This window comes from Gouania willdenowi, chromosome 5, assembly GCF_900634775.1.
Source record: "Gouania willdenowi chromosome 5, fGouWil2.1, whole genome shotgun sequence".
NCBI lineage: Eukaryota > Metazoa > Chordata > Actinopteri > Blenniiformes > Gobiesocidae > Gouania > Gouania willdenowi.
Genome location: NC_041048.1, coordinates 33126955 through 33151149, shown reverse-complemented (window position 1 = coordinate 33151149; position 24195 = coordinate 33126955). Strand labels below are relative to the sequence as shown.

At 39.8% G+C, this 24195-nt stretch overlaps 2 protein-coding genes across 3 annotated transcripts in view; one reads left to right on the top strand and one right to left on the bottom strand.

The window, feature by feature from the left end:
- LOC114464078 (hydroperoxide isomerase ALOXE3-like) overlaps positions 1-24195 on the bottom strand; it is a 1091527-nt gene that overhangs the window by 15094 nt on the left and 1052238 nt on the right. Inside the window, exons 2-3 of one of the 2 annotated variants that reach the window (XM_028448146.1) lie at positions 2464-2546; positions 960-1046 (exon numbers count right to left, since the gene is read on the bottom strand). The gene's annotated coding sequence lies outside the window, so the exon portion shown is untranslated. The remainder of the gene's footprint in view (positions 1-959; positions 1047-2463; positions 2547-24195) is intronic. The other variant, XM_028448145.1, reaches the window with a different exon arrangement.
- LOC114463423 (F-box only protein 2-like) lies at positions 19550-23145 on the top strand. The gene is made up of 5 exons (XM_028446970.1): positions 19550-19586; positions 20492-20618; positions 22554-22646; positions 22720-22852; positions 22957-23145. Exons 1-5 carry the CDS (start codon positions 19550-19552, stop codon positions 23143-23145), a joined length of 579 nt encoding a protein of 192 aa, XP_028302771.1.

Here is a 24195-nt window from a genome sequence, read left to right as displayed (position 1 = left end):
TTTTAGTTCAAAATGATAATAATACTAAATATTACCAGAAATTCACAAAATGACAACAAAAATACCAAATAAAAGAAAAATATACTGAATAATAAAAAGAATAGACAACCAACAACAAAATATGCAAAATGACACCAAAAGCACACGCTAAGAGTGAAAAATACTTACTATTACCAGCAACACACAAAATGACAACAAAAACACACTGTATAAGTGAAAAACAAAACAAAAAACAACCAAACAACACCAAAAACACACACACTAACATAGAATAATTGAAATAAAACCAACCACACACAAAAACAAAATACACAAAATAACACAAGAAACCCACAAATTGACACAGAAATGATAGAAATGATACTGATTAGAAAACTAACTGAAAAAACAAAGATCATTCTCCTGGTCCCACATCAGGATGGAGATGACCATAAATGACTAAAAACTATAGAATTAAATATATTCAGGAGGCACTAAATACTGTTTCTTTCACTTATTTACAAAATTAGATTATTTCAAATATGTGTTATCACTCATTCATTTCATCATTATGATCTATAGTTGTTTTTTCACAGAATTCTGAGCAAAATGTGGTAGTTGGACATAAGGGGGTACTTGGATTCATTAATTAGAGAAAGGGGGTACTTGGACCAAAAAAGTTTGATAACCACTGGTATATACTACATTTGTTCTTGCTTGTTTATGGGTTATGTGGCAATAATGTGGCTTAGTTTAAAAGAAGTTCTGTAACTGCAATTTTCTTTACTTATTTGTTCAAAGCTACACAAAATGGTGTATGTCTATTTTGGAGTTGTAACCCCCCCTGGAGAAAAATGTACCCAAACATGGACAAATAACTTAGACACCTTGTTAGTCTTCTTCCAGACATGGAGGGAGATTTATGTTCACAACCACTGTTATATACTGTATATATATGCTGTATAAAACATGGTACTCACAACAGTAGAAGTCGAGACAGGTGCTTCTGGTTCCTCTGTTTGGTTCCTCTGCAAGGTACTGATCTTTCAGCTGGGCAGCTTTTATATCTAAGAAATTGAAAGAGGAGGAAGAAGGAAGCAGGAGAAATCATCTAGAGTTTTCCCATAAAGGTGGGTGAGAGTTAAAGATCTATTTCCTTGACATGCATCTGGCTGCAATCCAACCGCGGCAATCAGAAAACTGTAATTTTCCTCGAAGAAAGATCATAACAGCTTTTGTCCAAGCGTGAAAATTATAGGCAATTTGGGAGAAAAGAGCCTTAGCAGTGACTCAAGACATGGTCAGACAATAGATATTATTTATTTGTATCATTTCCTCTTTTGTTATTATTATTATTATTATTATTATATCTTATTTCATTATTAATATCATTTTTTCCTCTCTTCATCCCTTCCCTTCTGTTTCGCACGCACGCACGCACACACACACACACACACACACACACACACACACACACACACACACACACACACACACACACACACACACACACACACACACACACACACACACACACACACACATACACATACACATACACATACACACACACACACACACACACACACACACACACACACACACATACACACACACACACACAGTTTACTGTACTGTAAGAAATTGTAAATGTTGTTCTCTGGATGTATGCTGTCGGGTTATCACATTGTTGTTTGTTCCAGTCTTTTGTCTTGTAGCAAAAAAAAGTGGCCGGACGACACTGTGTTTGAGTTATTTTCAAGTGAGAGAGGAGTAATAAAATGTAGGACATTTTTGAAGAACCTGATAACCGTAACCAGTGTTGGCCCTTCAGGACCTTCTCTGCTGGCCTAAATAGATTCAGAGTTGCCTTATAATTTCATTTAGATTTTTCCTCATAAGAAAATGAAGATCAGCTTGACTCCTCTTAAAAATCTATCATTACATCCATCACGTTTAGTTTTTAGCCAAATGTATGCCAAACTAAACATGCAAAGCACTCAAATGACTTTAATATTGAATCAGTCGAGGCTAGCGTTAACCACGGCAGACATTACTAATCTTCGCCGCCATCGAATTATTAAGCCACCTAGTGGATGAAGTGACAGGGTTAAGGAATGGTGTTAGTAGACCGCCTAAAGGAGTTAGGGAAAGACCATCATGCTGTTCTGACAATCAGACACACTTCCACTAGGTGACTGAAGGTTAGTGACGTCTGCTGTGGTGATAAAAATTACAAAGTTTCAAAAATAAACTACTAAAAGCACATTTATAACACTTTCCCCTGTGAAGATATTGGCATACATAACATTGTAGGCATACAAATGAACAACTGCACAAAGCATTCTGTTGTGAATTAAATATATTGAATAAAACGTAATGTGGCTAAAACTTCTCTGATAGCTTTTTCTTGAGTGCTCTGTTTTCAGTCATCGTGAATTTTTGTGAACGCTTGTATGAGCAGGTCAATTTAAATGTTATCACCTCAAGGAATTGTGGGTCAACATTATCTGGTCCGGTATTGCTCCTCTCCTTCAACCAACAGTCGTCCAAATTCCACCGGTACCCTGTAGGTCAACAGCACTGATGACAAGCGTTTGGTTTGACATTGGTTGCCCTTCATGATACAACTCTCTGTGGTTGAAGACCAGCACAAGGAAGACATTGGCTTGTGTCCCTCTTAAGGCTGCATTACTTTTTGCAGTGAGTATTGGCTAAAATGCTAAACGTGATGGATGTAATGGAAGATTTTTAAGAGGGGAGTCAAGCTGATCTCCTTCATTTTCTTATGAGAAAAAAATCTAATTGAGATTATGTTGCAACAAAAAAGTTAAAAGTTCCTTCTCGGTATTTCGTGCTGCATTAAAATTGGGTGTGTTTTTTTTTTTATTCTACTTCCTTCTACTTCTCCTGTTAAGTGTTGCATATTGATAACCATTTTTCATTTAACACTAGAAGTCCCACAGAGGTGTCAAATGAACTTTTTACCTATAAAACCCATAGAGGTGTCATTTGACCCAAAGAGAACACAAAAATTATTTATTTTTAATGACAGTGTGGTGTGAGAAATGTGCAAAAGAACAACTGTGATTTGTTTTCAATGGTTTTTATTTAGAAGAATCTCCTTCATCCTCTTATTGAGACTCGTGACATACTTGGCACTGCCACGGTATCTCTCTCCTACATTTGCCACATGTGTATTTGTGGCAATGAACACATCGCACAGTTGCGCGATTGCTCTTGCAGCAATGGTTGATCTGACACTTAGCCCTTTTCCCAGGGCCAGGTGTAGGCGGTTGTTGTTGGCGCAGTTGCTCTTTGAGTGCCTTCTTTTCACTCACATGAGAGTTAGCCAACTCTCTTGCTAGCTGAACCAGGAAGTCCACCCGTCTCTCCTGCACCCCGGTGCATGCTTGATAAAGCAGATGTGCATTGAGTGCCGCCATGTCGATCATGTTGTAGAACACGGCGACTGGCCATCGCCGTGTTCCTGTGCGCACACTGTACTCCCGCACCATCTGGTCCATCACATCCACTCCGCACTTTGTGGTGTTGTATTGGGTGATGGTGTTTGGCTTCCTTTTGATGGTTTCCTCAGTCTCAACCACGCTGTGCATGCTGCTGAGAATGTAGACGGTCTTTTTTCGTTTGGGCGCATACACCGTCAGCGTGGCACCAGTGGTGGAAAACACCTAAAAAAGAAGAAATTGTTGTTATTATAGCGGTTTTAAACACAATGACACACTCAGAGGTGTTGATGGAATAAAAAAGACCAACAACATACCTGAGTGGTGAATTCCTTGCGGTCCATCTTTCTAGTTGACTGAGGAATTTCCCGGCGAATCTTGTTGACTGTCCCGAGGATGGTGGTTTTCCGGCTGAGCAGTCGTCGTGCAAGTGTCAGTGATGTAAAGAAATTGTCCGTGGTGACCGTCCTGCCTTTGTCCATAAATGGTTCCATCAGCTTCATCACCACACTCTCAGAAAGTCTCTCCTCACTGGGACGACTGGGGTCCTTTCCAAGATATGGGAGGACATTGCAGATGTACTTTGTTTTCAAATCACAAGCCACCCAAAACTTTATGCCAAATTTGTCGGGTTTTGTTGCAATGTACTGCAGGAAACAGCAGCGAGTCTTCGATGGGAAAAGCTGTTCATCAATTGTGATGTGTCGACCAGGGTTGTAGCATGTGATGCAGTTGGTAACAAACGATCCCCACACATCCGAAATTGCAGCAAACTTATCTGTCTGCACTCGCTCACTGCGCGTAAACATGTCATCAAATCGTAGGTGACGCATGATGTCTTGGAAACGGTTTCGTGACATAATTCCAGTGATAAGTGGGTTTCCCAGGCATGCTGACCAGCTGTCACGCAGAGATGGAACCTTGGTCACCCCCCTCAAAATAATAACAGAAATAAATGCCATTAGTTCATGGAGGATCATGAACCAGTCCGTCTGCTCCGTTTGCCGTGCATGCTGAATAGTCCATTCTTGAATGGGACGGAGCATGCCAACAGTAATGAAACAGAGGAAGCTCTGAAGGCGACTCCTGATTCTTCTTCTGGCCTTTGCTGTTGGCTCTCCATCTGCAGCGTACGGTTCCATTGGAGTGAAACGGAGAATTGTACCCACATGTTCTTCATGCCACACTGTGCCCTCTTTCGCCGTCTCTGTGGGCTCACTCTCCAACCGAGCTCTCTTTTCCAGATGAGGAGCAGTCGCGTCATCTGCAATGTGAACAAATTCAAATTATTCTTTTCTTCGGTTTTAAATAAAAATAAAGTCAGGAAATGAAAATAGGATGTTTGGGAAATCTAACCTGAAGACAGCTCAGAGTCCGAATCCGAATTTGGCTGAAGGTTTATGTCCTCCCCATCTGAGTCACAAGGGTTTGCATTGTTCAGGATCAATTCCAACGCTTCTTGAGTGGTAAACCTTCTCTGCATTTTGAGTAGAATAAGTGTGGAGTGTCAGCAGGTGGAAGCAGCCAGCTATTTATTCCCCACAGCACAAAAGGCTGCATGACAACATGGTATTCCAGTGGTGTCCAATTCCGGTCCTCGAGGGCCGCTAATCAGCACACCTTATTCAAATGATCATCCAGCTCTGCAGAAGCCTGATAATCATTTGAACCAGGTGTGTTGGAAGAGGTGACTCTGTTTCTTTCAATGTTTGTAGTCTGTGTTTGTTCTCCCCCAGCATCAAGCAGAACGAGTTAATAAACGGGGCATTGTGACTTTAGCTTCCAGGGCACTTCCCCCTAACATTCCAGACTTCCATTGTTAGAGTCAGGCTCTCCCCCCTGCTGATTTCTCAGGTGATTCATTTACAAATTAATAGAGGCAAATTGTAGCCATCAGAGTCGTCAGTTTGGTCCTAGAGTTCATTTGACCCTGCTCTGGGACTTCTGGGGGGATATAGAAATCCCTGGGACTTCTAGTGTTAAGGAACAGGAACAAAACTTAAAAAATCCCTTTGTGTATTGATGCATCTGTTTTTTGTTAAAGTTCCTCATACTTGTCTAAAACTGAATAATAAAACCTTGTTATTGAATTGTGTAAGATAAGTCTTTTGTGTAATTTATGGCAACATTTACTCAAAATTACTCATTTTGTGGGCAATGCTATTTTGAAGATTTCAGCCAAGAGATCGTATATTTGGACTTATATTTGCAAACAATAGTGAAAAAGTACAGAGCCCTGGAGATGACATAGATGTTTTTTGTTTTTTTTTTTTTATTTCGCACTGCGAGACACAGAGACTGGTTCCGGGTCAGAGTTCATCACAATAGCGTCATCCACAGTGTCAGATATTCATCCGTTTATTGATTTTATTTTATTTTTAGTTTGAAATCAAGTTAAAATATAAAGATATTTAGGACTGCTAACCAGCACAACTTTAACTCGAATCATCATCTGGTCTTTGGTGAGAGCAGACGTGTTTTCCTTTGCTCCGATAACACGACCTTGGCTACAGCTGGCTACAGCTGAACAGCCTGAACAGCCTGAAAAACTGGGCCCAAGACTGAAGGAAAATGGTGAAAAAACCGCAGGGAGGCCCTTCAGAACCCAATTCGGGTTTGGAAGAGGTCAAGGAGATGATACGCGAGGGTCTACAAAACCTATCTGCCGAGATAAAGTCGTTGGAAAAGACGCTGGAAAATTCACTGGAAAGACTACAAAGCGAAACAAAGGTACTGAAAGAAAAGAATGAAAGAAATGCTGAAGAGATAAAATTGTTGAACGCGAGGGTTGAACAGCTGGAACAAAAGGAAAGAGAGAAAGATGTCATCATCACAGGCCTAAAGATAAAACCCAGGAGTGACGAAGAAACAAAATCGATTGAACAACAGGTCATTGACTACCTGAAGTCGAAGGACATTGTCCTGAACCCTGACAACATCAACTCCTGCCATCTCCTGCCAAAGAAAAATGATAACAGAGCTGTAAAAATAACCTTCACGAATATAAAATTCAAAGGAGAAATAATCAAGCAAGGAAACAAACTCAAGGGAACGAAGGTGTACATCAATGAAAACCTGACGAAACAAAATGCAAGCATTGCATGGAAAGCACGCCAAATAAAAAAAGAAGGAAAGATAGTGAAGACGTGGTCAAAAAACTGCAGGATTTACATCCAGGAAGAAGAGGACGGAAAACCAGTTCTCATCAAAACGATGGACAACTTGGGAAAATACGAAGGATCCACCTAAACAACAACATTACTGATGGTAATCATGGATAGGGACCCAGATCTATATAAACACTGGAAACAAAACTCAGACTGTGATTATTTTACGGAGACCGAATTAAATGTGGAAACCAAGAGTAAAAAAGGTCTGTCATTTATTCATTTTAATTGCTAGGTGCTGGGGTGATTAAGGATTACATTAAATTTAAATTCAAAGTGTTTATTGTCATATGTGCAGTTAGAAACACGATTTTTTTATATACAATGAAATTACTACCTTGCTTATGAACTAAGATATAATAATGTGTTTATACAAGTTAAATCTAACAGTGGAAAATACAACACTGCCAATAAAACTAACAACAGCAGTTAGAAACACGCTTATGAACTAAGATATATTACATTAAAATACTACTTTGCTTGTGAACTGGGATGTGGTGATGTGTTTATACAAGTTGGATCTGATCCCATCATCAGACAGTGGAAAATACAACACTGCCAATAGAACTAACAACAGCTGGATTACCCTTGATGTAGAGACAAAACAAGGTGACATTGTGGATGAAAAGGGAAAAACCTTCCAAACACCTTCGAAAGAGGAACTATTCTTGAACTGGAGGAATGCTAACAACGTCTGGCAGGGAACAAGGCCAACACAAACAAAGATAGAGGACAACACTGACTACAGATGAGAATACACAAAAAAGGACGTTCAGAAGAAATCAAGAATGTTTTGACCAGAGAGACATGTAAACCCATGTAAATCTGCGATGGTAAAACAGGGGACGGGACCCGGATAAGCAAACTGCTTCTCTCGTCTCCTTTTTCGGCATGTACAAAAAATGTAAAAAAAAAAAAAAAAAAAAGTGAATGTAACCATGTCGGAAAAAAACTGAATAAATAAAAAAAAAAAAAAAAAAAAAAAAAAAAATAGACATTAACATTAACATTAAAATCTTCAAAATAGCATTGCTCACAAAATGAGTAATATTACATGTGTTGAAAGGGTAAATGTTGGCATAAATTACACAAAAGACTTATCTTACACAATTCAGTAACAAGGTTTTATCATTCAGTTTTAGACAAGTATGAGGAAGTCTAACAAAAAACACATTCTTCAATTACATCAATACACAAAGGGATTTTTTTAGTTTTGTTCCTGTTCCTTAAACGAAAGATGGTTATCTATATAAAACCTTCTCGGTATTTCGTGCTGCATTAAAATTGGGTGTGTTTTTTTTTATTCTACTTCCTTCTACTTCTCCTGTTAAGTGTTGCATATTGATAACCATTCATACAATGGATCTCCACCCTGTAAGGCCTCAGTAACCACAAACAAAATAACATCCCAAAGCTTCACACTGCAGAGGGGAACCAGACAAGGCTGTCCACTCTCACCTTTGCTTTTTGCAATATTCGTTGAACCTCTCGCAGCAGCTGTACGTCAGAACTCTGTTATTAAAGGAATCCACTCATCCATCTCAGAACACAAAATTAATCTTTACGCGGATGACATTTTACTCTATTTGGAAGAACCGCAATCCTCTTTAGAGGAAGTATTTAATCTAATAAACAGCTTCTCTAAATTATCAGACTATTCCATTAACTGGACAAAATCATCAATCCTCCCTTTGACAAAAAACTCATGGAATCCTGCACACCAAAATCCACAACACCCCTCCACTACAAATACAATAAAATATCTAGGCTTAAATATATCACTAGGGCTGGGCGATATATCGAATATACTCGATATATCGCAGCTTGTAGTCTGTGCGGTGTTGAAAATGACCATACCGTTAAACTCGCGGACTTTTTTTTTTTTTTTTTTTTTAAATATCTTAGTGGCATTATGCACAAAAGGTGCACTTAAATTTAGTGCTGTTTTGAAATGTCATCTTAATGACAACATGCACAAAAGGGCACTATTTGTTTTAAAATATTGTAGTGGCATTATGTACAAAAAGTGCACTTTAATTTTGTGTTTTGAAATGCCATGTGAGTTGCATCCTGCACTAATGTCTTGTTTTGAAATGTCTCTGTGACAATTTTGCACAGAACGTGCACTTTCTGTTGACAATTTTATGTTTGAGCCACTCACTGTTTAATAAATACAGTTATGTCAACTTTGACTTAGTTGTGATATCCCCTTTTTTGCATGAAAGTTTAAAATTGGCATATATTCCCCCGTGAGGCAGGGTGTCGGGGCCAGAATAGGGGGCCACATCCCGGCGGGGCGGTCTGGCTTGGCCGCTGGAGGGGGCCCTGGCTTTAAAGAACTGAAGCTCGCGGCGCGGGCGGCATCAGCATCTGGGGCCTGGGGGTTGGGGGTTGGAGTCGGTGGCGTGGTGCGCTGGGTCCTTGGCTCCTTGGGGCCTTCTCGGGTGTGTATGGGGGGGCAATGGCAGCCTCTCGGCTTGGGATCTTGGGGGCGTTCGGGGGGCTGCTTGGCCGTGGGGTGGTCGCCGGGGGCCCCTAGATCTCCCGCTCTTTCTGCTGGCCCGACTGCCTTCTTCGGGCCCGGGGGCGGCTCATGGGTTTCGCAGTACCGGTTCTTGGAATCACATTTGTCATGGACGCACTGGCCTCGGGCTGTGGGATAACACTCATACTGGGCTCAACCATAGACACGTTGTTCCCAAATACCTGTTTTATGTAACTTCCACTCACTTTCTCCTCTGCTCACAGCCACCACCATTATTCCTAAGCCGCACACTGGTCACCAGACTGGCTTGATAACACAACAATAAGCACAATATACACAACCACAATTTCACATCACATCACTTGAAACTTATTGACTATTCCCCACCCATTCGTTTTCCTATCTTGTATCCCTCCTCCCTGTTAACTCCCCCCCCAACCCCCCTCACCCTGGTGTAACACTGCCCTCTCTTTTTTACATCCTCCCTTTAATAAAGTATTTCTTACCCTTCCCTAGGGAGGGCTGGTGATGGTCACAATTACGCAATGAAATAAATTCATTTATTTAATTGCAATAATAAAATATGCATTGCTGTTAAAAGATTGCACTTCTTGTAGTGTTAACCTTCAACAGCATGTGCAGACAAGGTAAAAAATAAATAAATAAATAAATAAAATTGGCATATATTAATGCAGTATGATCAAGAATGTTTTAATGTAGACATATAGAATCATCATACTGGTGTGATTTTGTGCATCAAAGTGTTAATTCAAGGGTAATGCAAAATATCGAGATATATATCGTGTATCGTGACATGGCCTAAAAATATCGCGGTATTTATAAAAGGCCATATCGCCCAGCCCTATATATCACCAAACTTAAATGAATTAATTAAACTAAATCATGATCCGATGTTGGACAAAGTCACAGAAGATCTGCGGAGATGGAACAATCTCCTCATCTCACTACTTGGCAGGATAGCCTCAGTTAAAATGAAAATTTTACCAAAAATAAACTACCTGTTCTCAATGATACCACTGAAACCACCAAAACAATGGTTTCAAAGATTAGATTCTACAACTACAAAATTCTATACTAGAAATAAAAAACCTAAAATAAGCCTTTCAACCCTTCAAAAAAACAAAGACGAGGGTGGTTTAGAAGCCCCTAATTTCATGCATTATTACTTAGCAAACCAAATACTATATTTAACAGAATGGCTAAAACCAAAAGAATACCACAACACCTGGCTAGAAATAGAACAGTTAGACTGCAAACACATTAAACTCTCTGATCTCCCTTTTATCACTGCGACCCTCAAACATCACAACTGCTTTAAAAACCCACTAATTGCCTCCACACTGACTGCATGGTGGAAAGGCCTGGACATCACAAATGTCCAATTAAAAACTAGTATACTGTCTCCAATCTGGCACAACCCCGACTTTAAAAATAAAAAAACACCACTCTATCTGAAGACATGGGAAGAGAGTGGAATCACTCATCTCCAAGACCTTTTTGAAAATGACAAGATCAGGTCATATAACAATCTAACCCAAGCATTCGATATAAATAAAAGTAACTTTCTACAGTACTTACAAGTAACAGAGACAATAAAGAAAACTACTCCACTATATATGAAAAAAATCTCAACAAAATCAAAAAAACTCTCAAAAATATACAGAGCGCTCTCGAACACTAACTGTAATTACTTACCAATCGCGAAGTGGGAGGCCGAACTCTCAATCACCCCGAGCACTGATTTCTGGGCAGAAATTTGTTGTAATACTTTTAAGATGACAAAAAACACAAACCTTCAGCTAATTTAATACAAGGTCCTCCACAGATCCCACATTACCCAACAGAAAATGCATAAAATGGGCTTCTCAGCAACAGACATCTGCTCTCAGTGCACCCAGAATACAGCGGATTCCTATTTACATGCCTTATGGCTTTGCTCCCCAGTTCAACACTTTTGGATTCTAATCACTGAAAAACTGTCCTCCATTTTGGACTGCAGGATTCCTTTATCTCCAAATCTTTGTTTGATTGGAGACCTGACAATGCTTCAACCTCCAGCAAACCAATCACAATCAATCCTTGCGGCACTAGCCATAGCAAAAAAAAAAACAATATTACTAAATTGGAAAGACAAAAAATCCTTAAACATAAACCAATGGCAAAATCTCCTCACAGAATTTATTTCCATGGAAAAGATGTCTGCTCTCAGAAAACAAAAAAAAATAATGTGCTTTGAGGAGCGTTGGACTCCTTTTTTAATTGCATTAAATCTAAATTTTTAAAAGCCTGATGATCTAGCCTGCAAGCGACTGCCAGCACCACTCTTTACTAACGCACTAGCCCAACTGTAGGCCTGGGCCGCCTTGGGCCTCTGGGGTGGTCTTGGCCGGGGTGGCTGGGGTGGGTTGCCGGGGTGCCTTGTTGCCTCAGCACGGGTGTGCATTCCTTCTAAGTGTGCACGAGGTCCCGGGGCTGTTTGATTTGGCGCTGTTGCCCCTAATAAAAAAAAAAAAAAAAAAAAAAAAAAAAAATCCTTTTGTGTATTGATGCATGTGTTTTTTGTTAAACTTTCTCATACTTGTCTAAAACTGAATAATAAAACCTTGTTATTGAATTGTGTAAGATAAGTCTTTTGTGTAATTTATGGCAACATTTACTCAAAATTACTCATTTTGTGGGCAATGCTATTTTGAAGATTTCAGCCAAGAGATCGTATATTTGGACTTAGCACGTCATAGTTACCACGGTAGTCTAGGTGAGTGCTTATCAAAGTGTGTGGTGCTCCCCTCTCATGAGACTTTTTCTGTCACCTGAGGAAAAGTCTGAGACATTTACAGGTTCTAACCCCAAAAATGTTTAAAAACAATGTTGGCCAATTGATATTGAATTGGGTGTTTTAAAATGTGTAAAGGGTAAAACATTTACACATATATACTGTATATATATACATACCACACTGTTATGTCCCTAGTCTAGGGTAGGAACAAACACATTTAAAAGAAACGCAGAGAATTGAATAAGGCAAAGGTAATTTATTGCCCCACAATTAAACACAAAAACAGAAGCATAAACGTCAGGGTGAACCAAGGCCAAAATAATAAATAAACTCCTATATTACGCCTATACACAAAAACACTCGAAAACAGGAAATGAAATGGCAGCTCACCCCTACAGCTTCTTTACAAAATATAAACAATAAGTCCAGGTGCAGTTCAAACTAAAAACGCTGGTTAAACCAGGAACACTGAATACAAGGAAAACTCAAAACGCTGGGTAAACCAGGAACACTAAATACAAGGAAATAACTTAAAACGCTGGGTAAACGACGGACACTAAATACACACACACACACTTCACACAGCCAGTTACACTCTTGGTGGACAGCAAGCAAGGGAGAGTCACACAGTCACTACTGCTCTCCATCAGCTTCTGGGGTAGACAGTCCTTTTGTAGCGTCACACCCTGGGGAGAACCAATCAGCATCCGTGGTGATGGCCACTCCCTGCTGTCCCGCTCATTGGGATAGATATTACATTGTGGAAGAGCTCTCACTCCTCCACCAACACAGTAAACACAATACGGCACCAGCCGTAACACACACACACACACACACACACAGGCGCACACATACACACTGTGTCCTGTCAAAGTCCTCCTGTCTGAAGTGCTCACTGCAGAATATGGATGGCGGACTGGCAGAAAACCCCTCTGACAGCTGTCTCCTACTGTTTACTGAGTTTTTCATCGCTGAGAAACATACATAGTATATGAAAAGTTAGCTAAGTAACTAAAAACAATCAGAGTCAACGTTGACGTTGATGTATGATCAGCGCACAATGAGGAGTCTACGTATTCATGTCTACGGTGCGCTGTCCTCTGATCACCATGGAGCAGAGAAGGACAGGGACAGAATTGGGATTATCCTTATATTTGATACGTGGATTATGTAAATAGATGTCTCATGCGCCTGTGTTTGACGTGCACTTACCACGTGCGCTGATCTGATGTTGACATTAACAGTTGTTTGTTAATAAAAGCAGGTTTACCACAAAAAACAAGTGTAAATATGTCATTTGTATGAGGAGAAAAATAGGTTTTAACTGACGGTTTTGGGTCGGGCACTGATATAATTACCCAATGTCTGTCCGACCTGTCGATTTTGGTTTTGCTCTGTCGGGTTCGGGTCAAAGCTTGAAGGTTCATATCAATTCAATTCAATTCAATTCAACTTTATTATTATATCATGATATATTCATTATTTATCATAAATGGCCTGTGTTAAAAGGCAAATCGGCACCACGAAAAGCCAAAACAATATTTGGCTCTTTTTTTCTTTTTCTTTATCATCGTCCTCTTCTGCACCTGCTCATTCATTCTCCGGCTCCACTGCACAAATACTTTGAGACAAACGTGACAATGCGCATGCTGGTCAGATTGGAGCCGCATACTGTTCACGCTGGAGTCTGATACAGGTCACATTTTAAATGGTAATGTGAACGAACAAACAAAAAATCGGATTTGAGCAAAAAAAAATGGGCTTGCAATGTGAACGTAGTCATAGTTACCACATTATTCTAGGTCAGTGCTTCTCAAAGCGTGTGGTGGACCCCACTCTGAGACTTTGTCCATCACCTAAAGAAAAATGTATTTCCAGGATCTAACCCAAAAATGTTTGAAATGTAAAATGTTGTGATTTTTAAAACAATGTAGGCCAGGGGTGCCCAACCCTGATCCCCATGGGCCTCTATACAGCATGTTTTAGATGTTTCCCTCTTCCAACACACCTGATTGAAATGACCAGGATCGTTATCAAGCTTCTGCAGAGCTTGATGATGAGTTAATCATTTGAATCAGGTGTGTTGGAAGAGGGAAACTTCTAAAACATGCTGGATAGTGGCCCTTGAGGACCAGGGTTGGGCACCCCTGATGTAGGCCTATTAATATTGAAGTGGGTGTTTTAAAATGTGTAAAAGGCTAAACCTTATGTTGAAAAGATAAATACGACGAAAAATATCTAGAAAAACTATGAATTTACATATACAAGTTTAACTTTTTAAAAGTAAATTTTATCACCAGAAAATAGTAACATGATGCATAATTAAAAGTAAAATGAGAGTCTTAACTGAATTACTGTTCTCATTATACTAAAGGGCACTCGTGAATATTATCACTAACATGTTGACATGCCTTGTTTTTTTGATGAATTGACATAAATTGGCCATATTTTAATTACGTTACTTTAATTAGCTCCAAGACAGTCCTGTACACAAAGCCAAACATGTTAATATTTAATTTTAACAACTAATCAATGATGTAATAATAGTTTTTTATGGTTTAACAAAATAAAATGGCAATTTCAACATTATTCCGCTCTATTTGTCACTTCCAATTTCCAAGCAATAAATAATATCAGTCCCTACAGAGTCTTCACTTTAAAATCCCTTAATTTTGTGACATATTTTCTGTGATTTAGAGAAAAAGTGTGCGATTGTTCGTCAAGAATATTTGCAGGAATTCTATGTAGAAAATGTGTGATAAAAAATGACTGCCAACATGTGAGGCAGGGGAAAATACAGTAGCAAGCTCTGGCAAACATTTGTGTATTTGGAGTGACAGAGATAACTAAAATTTTATAACTTTGTAATTTACACAATTATTTGTGTTTTTTCTGTGATTTTCACTTAACCAAAATCGGGGTCCCCAAACAACATTTTTCACAGGACACCCAAAAAGTTAAAAGGCCACTGAGTGTGCTTGTTTTAATGTTAGCACCAGTGTCTGTGTTGACGTGTCGATTAATTTTTTCCATCTCACAAAATTGTCTTTTATTTTTTTTTAGTCAACGAACATATAAATATATTATGATTTAGTTTTTGTTAGCATGCATTTTTAAAATTAATGATAGTTTTTTTTTTTATTGTCACTTGAAACATTTAGTTAACAAAAACTATAGTGTAACAGACTGAGTCTGTGTAACACTGATATAAAAAGCAGGTTTCTGCCTGCAGGATAAGAGCCGACTCTTTGGTCCTGATGCAGGCGGTGGCCTGCATTGCTGATGTGTCCGCCTGACAGTCAGAGATATGAAAAGCGACAGGAGAAGAGGAAGTTGTGATATATTTGTGTTTTTATTTTTAAAAGATAGGGATACAAATCAATCAAAGACATCTATCTATTCTGACAGATGTTCCACGTTGTGATGTGGTTTTATATACTGTAAAACACACAAGCACACAAGAAGTGTCTTGGCACTAAACATGGATTCAACTTTTTTAAAGAGTAACTAACCCAAAATGAATTGTTTTATGCTGAAATGTATGTGCGGGCCGGTCTGGTCCGCTACATTTTTTTTTTTGACGAGCGTGTGGAGGCAGACATGGTTACAGTTTGTCAAAAATGGTCTGAAAGTGGCAAAATCATGGCAAGGAAAGAGTGTAAAGTGACTAAAATGAGCCAAAAGCAGTCAAGAGTGGCCAAAAAATGAGCAAATAAAGAGGAACCAGGTGGTATATAATGGCAAAGGGGAGCTTAAATGTGTAAAATTTTGCAAACAATAGTGAAAAAGTACAGAGCCCTGGAGGTGACATAGATGTTTTTTTTTTTTTTTTTATTTCACACTGCGACTTAATTATCTCGCACTGCGAGACACAGAGACTGGTTCCGGGTCAGAGTTCATCACAATAGCGTCATCCACAGTGTCAGATATTCATCCGTTTATTGATTTTATTTTATTTTTAGTTTGAAATCAAGTTAGAATATAAAGATATTTAGGACTGCTAACCAGCACAACTTTAACATTAGACATTAACATTAAAATCTTCAAAATAGCATTGCCCACAAAATGAGTAATATTACATGTGTTGAAAGGGTAAATGTTGGCATAAATTACACAAAAGACTTATCTTACACAATTCAGTAACAAGGTTTTATCATTCAGTTTTAGACAAGTATGAGGAAGTTTAACAAAAAACACATTCTTCAATTACATCAATACACAAAGGGATTTTTTTAGTTTTGTTCCTGTTCCTTAAACGAAAGATGGTTATCAATATAAAACCCACTTTTAAAGGAGCACTAAATACCAAAAAGGAACTTTTAACTTTTCTGTTGACTCATAATCTCATTTAGAATTTTCCTCATAAGGAAATGAAGGAGATCAGCTTGACTTCTCTCTTAAAAATCTGCCATTACATCCATCACGTTTAGTTTTTAGCCAATGCTCACTGCAAAAAGTAATGCAGCCTTAAGGGAACCACGTTTTAAACAGAAATTGTAAACATTTGACTCTTTCAGTGTGTAAATGTTTAGCCTTTTACAAGTTTTAAAAGACCGACTTCAATATTAATAGGCCTACATTGTTTTAAACATCACAACATTTTACATTTCAAACATTTCTGGGGTTAGCGCCTGTAAATGTCTCATTTTTTCTTCAATAAAAGTTGTGCAACACAGAATGTTAGATATACAGTTTTAACTGAATTTGGTTAAAGAATATTTAACAAATTAGTTAAGCATAATACAAGTGACCACAAGGCAATGGCAACAAAAAAAAATATTGAGCAAAAGTTACCTGACAGCCACTCTTTCACCTGCTAATAATCAGACAGTAAATCTAAAATGCAAAACACCAGGGAAGAACTGAAGGCAGCAATAAACTGTGCGATTTTCTCCCATTTAGAGCCGATTTTCGACACGTACTGTCACGAGACGGAACTGAGGCTCAAGCGCAGACAACACAACAGGAGGCACAGATACAATTAACTGATTTATTCCACAAAACAGAATACAACAGAAAACCTACCAGAGCCCTAAGTGGGGTGGTGGAGAAACTAAGGAAGTGCTGAGCAAACTGAGGGAGACCTAGTACTAAGATTAAATAAAAACGAATAGGAAACTACTGACGAAAAAACAGAACCCTAGGTCTAAAGGCATAAACTCAGAATGGGCTAAACTAACAAAGGAAACCTCTAAACCCCAAATGGGCAGGAACACACAGACGCTCGAGCTGCAGCCAACGCGGACGAAACGAAGGAGCCTGGCACAGGAGTGGGGAAGAACCGGCTGAAGGGTGGAGTGAGCTGAGGGATTCCAGAGGTGATGGTGGTTCCAGGTGGGAAGGAGACAGGAGCTATCCCAGCGGCGGAGAGGGTCGGAGTGAGCAATGTTTACGGTTTGGCGTCGGTTTGTGGTCTGCCGGTGTCTTATGTAGTGGTGTGAATACTTGCAGGTGGGGAGACCACTCCCCGCTGCAGCTGGAAGCAATCCTGATGATTAGAGGTGAGTAGTCCGGACAGTGAGGCATGGAGACCACCAGATGGTGCCAACGGACCAATTCAGGAGATGCCAGAGGTAGAGGGCATGACACGTACGTCTATTTTTGGGATCGTGCGAGTCCCTGCTAGATTGTGTGTTGTGCATCATGTAGTATACATGGGGTCACAAGAAGCGATTAACACCTCACGACCAGCTCCCGATCAGCAATCGTATGGTCGTAAGGAAATCAAACATATTTGAAATCCAGTCGCTCCTCGTGAGAGTTTCTCACAGTTGAAGTAGTGCCACGGACCGGCTTACCTTAAACTCTCACACTGCGCATTTGCAAACACCGTAGGACAGCTGTAAAACAAACAGACTGTACTGCCCACGTCTGTTCAGTCAGCTCCTGATCCATCACATTGCCGTCTTTTCTTTCTTAAAGCTCTTTTTGCTGAGATTTGCGAGTGTCTCTCCACTTCCGGTATCTTTTTCTTCGTCTGTTTTAATGGCGACGCTTCAGAGTTCTTCTTCTTCTAATTTGTACGTTGCATTTCCTGAAACAAGACCCCGACGTGTCATGTACGAACGTACAGTATGAGCAGTCAGATCGTGTCAGAGTGTCGATCCATACAGTGTGAGAACAACGATTTAAAAAATCGCAGTGTATTCCAGCCTTTACTCACCCTAGTTGTTTCATAGGAGAATGACGTGTTTGTTGTTGATTTAAATTCAAACCTTGCGGTATTTGAGAATATAACAGCGATTAGAGGCACAGGGGAAAGTGTATTTTTGAAAATGTGTAGTTTTTTTCACCTCGCCGCCGTCAGAGAATTACATCACCTAGTGAAAGTGTGTCTGATTGTCAGAACAACGTGATGGTTTTTCCCTAACTCCTAAGGCAGACTCCTAACATCGTTACTTAACCCCGTCATCCACTTAATCGGGCCTCAGCTGATTCAGTATTAAACTCATTTGAGTGCTTTGCATGTTTACATTGGCATACGTTTTACGTTGGATGCCCTTCATGATACAACCCTCTGTGGTCTGGGACCAGCACAAGGACAACACTGGCTTGTGTCCCTCTTAAGGCTGCAGAGAAGGTCCTGTAGGTCCAACACTGGTCACGGTTATCAGGTTCTGCAATTTTATGCATTTATTTTTACCATTTCTAAGTACAAATCTACTGTCCTACATTTTATTACTCCTTTGTCACTTGGTAAATAATTCAAACACAGTCCTAAGTTACTGCTTAAGCCCCTTTTGACCAAATTGTATTCATTTTTTACACTTGTCGTAAAGTTGTTATGCTGTAGATAATATCTTTCTTGGAGGATTAGTTTTGATAGAATCGGTTGCTGCTAGATGCATGTCAAGGAAATAGATATTTTACTCAAATCTCCACCTTTACGGGAAAATTCTAGGTGATCTCTCCTGCTTCCTTCTTCCTCCTCTTTCTGTGCGCTACTTGGATATAAAAGCTGCCCAGTTGAAAGATCAGTACCCTGCAGAAGAACTAAACAGAGGAATCAGAAGCACCTGTCTGGACTTCTACTGTTGTGAGTACCATGTTTTTTTATGGCATATATATAACAGTGGTTGTGAACATGAACCTCCCTCCATGTCTGGAGTTATTTGTCCATGTTTGTCAGAAGCCTTTTAAACGATTTTTTGGCTTCACTTCATCATGAGAATTTAAAAATCTATGCTACAGTTTAAATCAGTTAAACTTTTGGATCCACTCTGATTATTCCTATTAAGCATGTAAGGAACGAGTCAGCAGTCAAGGCATTAGGTTGTGGATCAAGTCTTTTCTAACCTATTAAACTGTTAAAAATCCATCAAATCAATTCCAACCAAATGTGTCAGAGACTCAGAAAGCTGTCATTATTGTAGTATCAGCTGTAACTATTGTTTTCTTGTATTACTATACTGAGGGGGATTTAATACACTCAATAAAATGATATGTGTATAAACTACTGCCTACAAACCCCATCCAGCAGGTGCCATACTATATTAACAGATATAACCTTTTTTTCCAGACAACTTTTGAGGTAATCATTTGTGTTCTTTTTGCAAACTGGTAAAAAGCACAAGCTTTTCTCGTTCTTTTGATCTACAATAAGAATTACATTGCTCTTCCTCTGCAGGCAGTGCCCTTTGTGTGAACTGTGATCATGGCCAGAAACCTCATTAAGAATCCCAGTGGGGAAGGTAAGGTTTACAGTCGGTGTCAAAGAATATTATATCTCTAAAGAAAATGTATTATGCTTGATGATGAAATCAGTTCATGAGATAAATTTAGGGCATTGCTCAATTAATACTGGTTACCAAAATGTATAACACATTTTCAAAAACCTTTGTTTTTGCTCTGAATTGGAGGTCACATGTTGCACAGTAAGGCAGGTTTGTTGAAGGTGTTATTGGGACATCTTTAGTTGCAAAGATGGTCAACTAAGACATGTTTCATGTGAAGATGTGTCTGAATTCATAAGGATTGCTCCATAATATATTTTACATTTACAAATGATAATGAATGTGACAGTCAAAAGTGTGACTTTTCTTAATTTTCTGTCGTTTGTTACACATAAATACCACAAAGATAAAGAATTTATTAATGGTTAGCTTTGTTTTTTTAGGAACACTCCTTCCGCCTTTCCCATTAGGCAGTTTTATTTTATTGAACCCTGATATGAAGGCCCAAAAACGGTCTGTTTTTTGGAGCGGTCATGAACGTGTCTTTTCAGACAGCTGAAACTCCGAAAAACAGGAGAGTTTGGGAAACTAAGCCTCAAATAATATGTTGTTGGGGTTCTTCGAACAATTGGAGATGGGTGAAAAATAGCATAATACTGCTCCTTTAAGGGAGAAAACAGCTTCTGTACATACCTTGAATAATTACTCAACTTGGCCTCGGGGGTGCTGTCTGGGCTGCGCTGCTCAAAATAAAGGCCACAATTTACTAATGGTTAGCTTGGTTTTTAGCAACAGTCCATTGAGTTGGTGGCACTATAACAACCTAAGTCATATCATGTCAACATTAGAAGTGTGATGTCATTCTGACTCACGGAGAATGATAATCAATGAACCGAGTAGGTGACTGTAGATTTTTTTCACAGAGCAGTTGGCGTTCTGGAAACTGACCGAGAATAACGGGGTCGGAATGATGGTGGAGGACATACCTGGAGCATGTGGTCATGACATCAATCTTGTTGGAGTGAGAAAATTCTTTGCAACCTCGTTTGAGTGAGTATTTTTTCTGCAATTAACTTCTAAGGCAATGGTAAACAAAATTTACAAAAAATACTTAAAGATATTGTTGTAAAAAACAGATAAAAACATTTAGTAGTTTAATAGCTTTCACTGAAAAAAACAGAGGGATTAGCAGTGGCAGTGTGTCGCCATCAATATCAAGCAGGACAGCTATACTGTATATACATTGTCCATTCATCCATCCATTTTCTTCCACTTATCCTTTGCCGGGTTGCAGAGTCAGCATCCTTAGCAGGAAGGCCCAGACTTCCACCTCCCCGGCCACTTCTTCTAGCTCTTCCGGGGGGGATCCTGAGGCATTCCCAGGCCAGCCATGAGACTTAGTCTCTCTTGTGTGTCCTGAGTCTTCCTTGGGGTCCGGAGAGACGTGCCCTGAACGCCTAACTAGGGAGGGGTCCAGGGGGGTCCTAATTAGGTGCCCGAGCCACCCCATCTTTATTTATTTATTTTTTTTTTATTTATTGAGTTTATTTCCAACATGGCTACATTCCCTTTTTTTTTACATTTTTTTTTTTTTTTGTACATGTCGAAAAAGGAGACAAGAGAAGCAGTTTGCTTATCTAGGCCCCGTCCCCTGTTTTGTACACCGAAAATTTACATCAAAGCTTGTCTCTCTGGTCAAACATTCTTAGGTTGTTCTGAACAGTCCTTTTTTGTGTAGGATTTATTCCCATCTGTAGTCAGTGTTGTCTGTTTTTTTTTTATTCCTCCTCCTCTCTATCGTTGTTCGTGTCGGCCTTGTTCCCTGCTAGACGTTGTTTGCGTTCCTCCATTTCAAGAAAAGTTCATCTTCTTTCGAAGTTGTTCGAAAGGTTTTTCCCTTTCCATCCATGACGTCACCACTCGGGAATGTCTCTTTTGGACACGCAAGTTTGCAGCTTGTTTTGTCTCTACATCAAGGTTATTCCAGCTGTTGTTAGTTCTGTTGGTTCTAGTGTTGTATGTAACCATTTTTCTTTTCGTCTTGCTCTTCTCAATGTGGAGGAGCAGCGGCTCTACTCCTAGCTCCTCCCGGATGACTGAGCTTCTCATCCTATCTCTAAGGGAGAGCCCAGCCACCCTACGGAGGAAACTCATTCCAGCTGCTTGTACCCGCAATCTTATTTTTTCGGTCATGACCCAAAGCTCATGACCATAGGTAAGGGTAGGAACATCGATCGACCTGAAAATCTGGAGCTTAGCCTTTTGGCTCAGCTCCCTATTTACCACGACAGATCGGTGCAGACTCTGTATCACTGCAGACGCCGCCCAATCCGCCTGTCGATCTCTCGCTCCATCCTTCCCTCACTCATGAACAAGAACCTGAGCTACTTGAGATTGAACTTCATCCCCAACCCACACCTTTTTCAGTCGAGAACCATGGATTTTGGAGGTGCTAATTCTCATCTCGGCCTCTTCACACGCGACTGCGAACCGATCCAGTGAGAGTTGAAAGTCACGGCCTGATGGAGCCAACAGGACCACATTATCTGCAAAAAGCAGTGACGCAATCCTGGAGCTTCCAAACCAGACCCCCTCAATGCCCTGATTGCACCTAGAAATTCTGTCCTTAGTAGTTATGAACAGAATTGATGACAAAGGGCAGCCCTGGCGGAGTCCAACCCTCACTGGAAACGAGTTTGACTTACTGCCGGCAATGCGGACCAAGCACTCACATGGCAAATTCTTTGTAAGTTCTTTTCAGCATTTTTCACTCTACACCACAGTTAAGCTGCAGAAAGTTGACTTTTAGGGAACATCACTGTTCAACTTGGAAGGGATCATACTACCATTATTGTTAATATTTGGTAGTCATTATACGTTATATGAAAAAAAAAATGTTTTTGAGTCACTATTTCTGTTATCTTCTCCCAAATGAAAAACAAGTTAAATCTGTACATTAATATACTCTGTAAAACTGTTTCTCAGGCTGTGTCTGAAGAGTCAGCTGATCGACTTGTTGGCTGAAGGCTACTCTGCTGAACAGCTGGATTCTCAGCCTGTGGTTGCTGTGGAGGACTGGTAAGACCACAACAATATTTGCTCCTAAAATCAGAGAAGAGGCTGAGAGATTAAAACAATGCTTGTTTGGCAGGTATTCTGGTAGGAAGGACTGTGGCTCTGTTTACCAGATCACTGTGCAGCTGCTGGATGAGAATAAGGAGGTCATTGCCAGATTCCAGCCACTTCAGAAAACATTGGATCCCGAACAGAGCCCATGGACACAGGTTATAAAGCCATCTTGGGTTTTAACAGAGTGGATTGCTGGCTTTTGACAAAGGTATTATGACATCAGTCATTCTATAAAGTTAATTTTCTGCTCTTGTTTCAGGTCATCCATACATTCTCTCACTACGGCAGAGGTTTGCGCTTTGTCTCTTTTGAACATGGAGGAAAAGATACCAAGTTTTGGAAAGGCTGGTATGGGGTCCGGGTTACTGGAAGCTCTGTTAAGCTCTTTCACCCTCTGAAGGGCCCTCTGGGCAGTGATGGCCCCACGGTTGAGGAAGAGGGCTTGTAACCGCAGGGTCACGGGTTTGAATCCAACCTGGGCTATCACTGTGTGATGTTGAACAAGTGCTCATGTAGTAGTCACTTGGGATTAATGAATGAATCAATAACAAAAATCAATCGATTAATCAGTTATAATGAATTGATGTCATGGGAGCTATCAGTTAAATAATAAAAACAAGAAGTGTCAACAGTCCCACTTGCCTCATCCTTCTGATCCTCTCCATTAACCCACACCTCACTCACACATCAAATATTAAAACACAAACCAAATGGTGGTTTGTAACTGTAATAAAAATGAAGGATCAAGTTTGAAGCTGTCAAAGTGAGTAGTGTCAGATGAACACTGTCAACGGCCAGGGAGTGGAGCATTCCATAAGGCAATAGTAGATTAAAGCAAACGTAATGATCTCTTTGTTGACTTGAGAGAGAAATGAGCAAGCTCTTGCTACATAATAGGAAATGTTAGAATCACAGTTTGGTGATATGAAAAATTTACGTTGAGGTGCCCTGTCAAAGGACCGCAGAAATAATACAGAATCCTTTGTCTCACTACATTTGGGCATTTGTAAATTAGATCATTGGAAAGGGTAACAATTGATGGATATACAGTAAATGGCTATTGACCTCATGAGTTTATTGAAACTTTACTCTTGAGTTGTTTAGATAGCCCCTGAACTTATTTTGCGCTTTGCCATTGTCGCATCTTCTATTCTTTGAAGGAATGTGTAAAAGAGTCGGACTGCGTGTCATCACTTAGGTACTTTATTTTTTACACACCACACCCCGTCACTTGCCATATATCACGTGACCCTACACACACACTGTATTGGCTGATCCCAACAACAGCTCTATGTAACGTTCAATATCAACAAGGAAATTGCAAAACAATTACACCACAGCCAAGATCTGACAGATCACTGCCCGGATCTGTGGAGGTAAAGAAAATGCAACATTTAGACAGAAATAGTTGGAAATATCTATATGAAAAAATCAGATTGTCAACCTACAACTTGGCAGAATACATGTTCAGAAACTTTGAGAACAGGTATGGTAATAG